At 36.7% G+C, this 5,415-nt stretch overlaps 1 protein-coding gene across 1 annotated transcript; it reads left to right on the plus strand.

Moving 5' to 3' along the window:
• Positions 1–3,377: 3,377 nt before the first annotated feature.
• On the plus strand, positions 3,378–4,743 carry BDR25DRAFT_340295 (kinase domain-containing protein; the record flags this gene model as incomplete). The annotated part of the gene is made up of 2 exons (XM_033693491.1): positions 3,378–4,033; positions 4,085–4,743. The coding sequence occupies exons 1-2, from the start codon at positions 3,529–3,531 to the stop codon at positions 4,741–4,743; spliced, it is 1,164 nt and encodes a 387-aa protein (XP_033551307.1). The 5' UTR covers positions 3,378–3,528.
• Between the last annotated feature and the right edge of the window lie 672 nt (positions 4,744–5,415).

Consider the following 5,415-nt stretch of genomic DNA (forward strand, 5'->3'; position numbering starts at 1 on the left):
TCGGACCGGAAAAACAAAAGCCGAGCAACACGAGCAGAGCAGAAAAAGGATCGAATAATCAATACAATCAATCATCATCCCATACATTATATCCAAACCTATCATTCATCTTAGGAAGCCTAGAAACAGTGTTTTAATCTAACAGTGTTAGGGATTAGCAGTTGCTTACACACCTAAGTTGCTTACTTTTGCTAAGACTACACTACAATAAACTTTATTATAGCCTATAACAACCTGCTCTAGCACTATAGAGTAGAGTACAGCTTAGAATATTATTTAGATACTACTTCTACTTCTTCCTTACACGTTTGCACGTTATGCCTAGTCTAATTACACTGTCTGCAGCGCCTTTAGGATTACTTACCTACTTTAGCTTACACTTGCTTCTTTATCTTCTTCCTATCACTGCGCGCTCTAACCTCCTTTAGAGCTATTAAGCGCAGGCCTTTCTAAATGTAGCTGCCTTATTAGCTGCTTAAAGCTTAGTAATTTTCTATTACGCTAACACTAGCTTATGTATAATTATTACTGCCCTTTTTAAGGCTTTTTTTCTAGAGACATTCCCCCCCTATAACCCTCTCTATACGTAGAGCGACTTGTAACACAACTAATATCTACTAGAGATTGCTACCTACTGCTGTAATCTACTGTAGTTTGCTGCAATTTACTATAGTTTACTATAATTTACTGTAGTTTACTGCAATTTGCTGTAGTTTACTGCAATTTACTGTAGTTTACTATAATTTGCTGTAGTTTACTTTATGCATTTCTTAACACTAGTAGGTAATCTTATACTAACACTTCTAGGCATTAGCCTATTATATTTAAACAGTAGTTAAAGAAGCTAAACTAGTAGTTATGTAAGTAAAACAGCTTATTAAGGTATTATATGTACTACATTAATCTTTACAGCAATAGAGAGGCAGAGGCAGAGGCAAAGGCAGCGCTAGAGCTCCCTAGCACTCTAAGAAATTCCTGTAGAAGTAACAAAATACACAAGCTAAGGCTCTACAACTAAGGCTTTAATGCTAAAACAATTAAATTAAAGATATTAGGTAGTAGTATTAGGCATAGCATAGCAGTATTAGGTAGTAAAAGGAATAGGCGCAATGTGTAACAAGGTAGGCACAGTTAACCACATAGCCTTCTCTTGCTTATAGAGGTTTAGGCTAGACTAGAGACAACTGCTAGTGCTAGTGCTAGCCCTAGCATTATCTATATATATATTATACTATGCAAGAATACTTAGCTTAAGTATTCCTATACATACCTTTTAGTACAGTAGGGAAAGTTGCATAGTATTAGCTTAGCAGGCAGGGCGTCTACCTTATTACACAACGCTAGAGACCGCAAGGTGCAAAGAGAAGAATATAAAAGGTATTAAGCAGGATACACAGGTTATAGAGAGAGAATGCAGGATAGGGGGGTAACAAGAGAGAGTAAACCTTAGGGTTAGAGGCAGAGGTACAGAGGCTAAGGAGCCTATATACCTTGTGCTAAGCCCTTAGGGTACTTAGAGGTTAGATAGCTGTAACATAACTATAATAAAGAAAAACTATTATAAGAGTAAAAACACGTTAAGAGCTAAAGCTAGCTATTATTTACATTTTTAGCTATATTAGTGTGTTAGTAATTAGTTACATGCTATAGTTAAATGTTATTATTATACATCTATTACCTATCTAATACTACTTTGCTAAGCATTATGCTGTAACTATTCTTTAACCTAGACAACCTACTTTAATGCGCTAACTATTATTGTTGCGTAAGAAGAGCACAGGGACCTTGCGTCGCGCACATAGGCTTAGTGTTGCGCCTGTGTTTTAGACAAGCAGCCTAAGACACTTCGCGTCTAAGCTCTTTATAAGCCTCTTATAGTTAATAGACTTGCTTCTTATTACTTTCTAATTAGCAGTTGCAACAATTACTCTAAGCAAGCTTTGCTTTTACAGATTATTTATAAACTGTTGTAGTATTTTATAATTATAAGTAAGTACTATCTTAGCTATTTAATGTTAATTCTTAAGTACCTTATTAGCTTTATAGTATTAAAAAGTAGTATATTTTATATAATAATTTAATTTATTTCTTTTATTTACTAGCTAAGTTTAGTTTTACTATTTAATAGCTACTTATCCTAGTTACTATGCAGAGGTATAGGCCTTAACTAAGTGCTATAGATAACTTTTATAGCTAAAGCGCTTTACTACTTTTAAAAAAAATATTATATATACCTTAAGCTAAAACTATTATATTATTAGCTAAAGCTTTAGTAAGTTTATTTTTAATAAAAATAAGCTACTACTATAAACTATTACTAGCACTACTAATTTTTAAGTTATAGCTTAAACATAAAGGTCTACTAGCTAGCTTATTATTACTTTTTTTTTATAAAGTAGTAACTAGCATAGTTACACTATTTATAATTACTACATGTTTTACTAAAGTGCCTCTTAGCGCAGCAGCACTCTAGGAACAGTTATAGGCCTAAGACAGCGCTATAGCATGCGCTACATAGGTTGTCTACTGCCCTTTTGCAAGATTATATAAAAATAGTGTTAATATATAAAGGCCTATATAAAGCTATTTAATAAGAGGATATACTGCTATATATAAACTCTACATCTTACCCTAAAAAGGCTAGTAATGCACAGGCCTATAGACTATAAGCTAGTAGGGCTAGCTACTGCTGTTCTATATGTAGGATAAAATTAATACTAGCGCTAGCTTAGTTAGCAGTAGTAATAGTAGCATTATAAAAAATAAAAGCTTTATTTTAAGTATTAGCTTTATATAATAAAAGTAATTAAAATACTATAAGCATAATACTTTTATTATTATTATTATTGTTGTTGTTGTTGTTGTTGTTGTTGTTGTTGTTGTTGCTGCTGCTGCTGCTGTTATTACTATTACTACTATTATTGCTATTATTACTGTTGTTGTTGCTGCTACTGCTGTAGTAGTAGTAGATGTAGAAGAGTGGTGGTGGTAGTAAGTATCTACAATTATTGTACAACACTGTAGTAAAGGCAGTTGCTATAAAAAGCAGTTATAATATAGTTACATAAAATAACTTTTTACTTCTTAGATTTTTAAAAAACATTATATAAATGCGTTATAGTATGTTTTGCCTAGTAAAATACTATAGTGTTTTATACCTAAAATGCTCCTAAGCAATTAGCGATTAGTTTTTTCCCTTCACCAGCTAACAGTCCGCCGTAGTTGGCATTGGCGTTGGCATTGGCGTTGGCGTTGCGTTGGTGGAGGCGTAGACAACAAGTGAGCAAGTCACGAGGTGCGCTGGCCGTGTCTGACCTTAAAGTGCCTAGACCCCACCTCCGGGCTCACTTTCCTGCCGCAATAACACTTCACCTATCCTTCACAATCGACCTTTTATGCGAATACTGCTAGCATTCAGTCGCCGTTTTTTCTTCTTTTTCCACTGGCTTTAACAAGTGCTAGCACCTTTACATTTCCTTATCTGGTTCCTTGAAAGCACGAAAAAGGATCCTATTTCACACTCAGGTCATGGCCGACTACGGAGATATCATCGGGTCCGACGACTCTGACGCAGGAGATGAACTCGAAGAGAACGCTGAAGACATGAGGCGATATTGGTACGAACCTCTGTATTACCCAATGCGCATTGGCCAAGTTCTTGACCAAAGATATCGCATCGAACACAAACTTGGTCATGGAGGCTCTTCTACTGTTTGGATGGCCCACGATAGCAAGACACAGACGGACGTTGCTCTGAAGGTCCTTGGTGTTACGGCAAGCCAGACAAATACTGAGATTGCCATGCATCGTGAGATTCGCCAGCGCGTCACAGACACATCCAGGTTCCTGCTTTCTCAACACACCTTCTCACTCTCAGGTCCTATGGGGACCCATAGAGTCCTGGTTTTCCCTTTGCAGGGTCCCAATCTTCAACGTTGTTTCTTCAGCATGAGTCTTGCCAGCCGTATGTCCATAGCAGAACAAGTGCTCAAGGCCTTGGAAAGCTTACACGATGGCAACATCGTTCATCGAGGTTTGTCATCTTTCCCGCTCCCTTTTTGTATCTCTAGCCAAATATCCATAGACTTGAGCGATAAGAACATCATTTGTGGCATGCAGCCGATGAGTCATATCAACACCGCAACAAAGTACCAGTCCCTTGGCCGTCCTAGAAAGACTCTTGTGCAGCCGCACACGAACTGGACTGGGGAGATTGTGCTGCCAATGCAGGTGCCGGCCAATCTTCTGACGGGATCAGTCTATTTGGGCGATTTTGGCATATCGATACGTGCAGGCACCCAAGTCGAATGCAAGCAGCAAACGCCTAGCTGCTGGTGCGCCCCAGAACGATTTCACAACGTAAATCCGACTGCTGCCAGCGATATGTGGAGCTTCATGTGTATATTCGCAAAGCTGTATCTAGGTGCGCTTCCTTGGTCTCCTGACGGTGAGCCCCTGGCAGAGATGGTTAAGATCTTCGGTTCACTACCCCAACGTTGGAAGGGCTATTTTTGTTATCCACAGAGAGCCAATTCATCATGGTACGATCCGAGAACAACGCCTGAAACTTCACTCGACGCACTCATTGCACGCGTTCGCCCTGATGTCGACTCTACTGAGCGCTCTTACGTAGCACATGTTCTGAGAAAAGGCTTTGCTTATGAGCCTAATGAGCGGATAACCGCCAGGCAACTTCTACAAGACGCTTATTTTCAGAACATCCTAAGACGCTACGTCAATTAAATTAACGTCCCCTTAGATTCACAGCATGTCTCTACCAGAGTTGGCAACAATTAAGTTAATTAAGTTAGGGTGAATTGCTTAATTAATTAACAGATTTAGCATGTTTTAATTAACTTAATTAACTTAATTAACTTAATTAATAAATTATGTAGTAAATTAACTGCTATATATCTTATAGATAGTCTCTAGGTCTTTAGAAAAGATAGCGTTACTATGTAAACTTTTTACTAACTTTATAAGCTTTAAGCTAAGGTGCTTCTAACTATGTAGGCTTTATAAAGCAAAAAGAAGGTTTGCCTTTATATAGAGACGCCTTATCTCTAGTAAATTACCTAGCTTAGAGAAAGTCCTCTTATAATTAGTAGCTGCTGCAAAGATACTAAGAATTATAAAAGTAAAGCATAATAAAATAAAGTCCTTATTAGCTTTTTTTATTTAGTATAGAATTAAGTTACATATAAATAAAAACTTTTTTAGTATAAGTAACTTAATTATCTAGCGCTTAAACTTATTATAATAATAAGTTAAGTAGGTGTTGTTACTTTATAAAACAGCTTTTATAAAATCTAACTAGCTCTTAGCTAGCTCTATATGTGCCTTCTTTAGCAGAGGCTTTAGAGTACTAATAAAAAAGGTAGCGTTTTTAAACTTTACTTATAAGTGTTAAAAGCT

Source organism: Lindgomyces ingoldianus, assembly GCF_010093535.1.
Source record: "Lindgomyces ingoldianus strain ATCC 200398 unplaced genomic scaffold BDR25scaffold_6, whole genome shotgun sequence".
NCBI classification, from domain to species: Eukaryota; Fungi; Ascomycota; class Dothideomycetes; order Pleosporales; family Lindgomycetaceae; genus Lindgomyces; species Lindgomyces ingoldianus.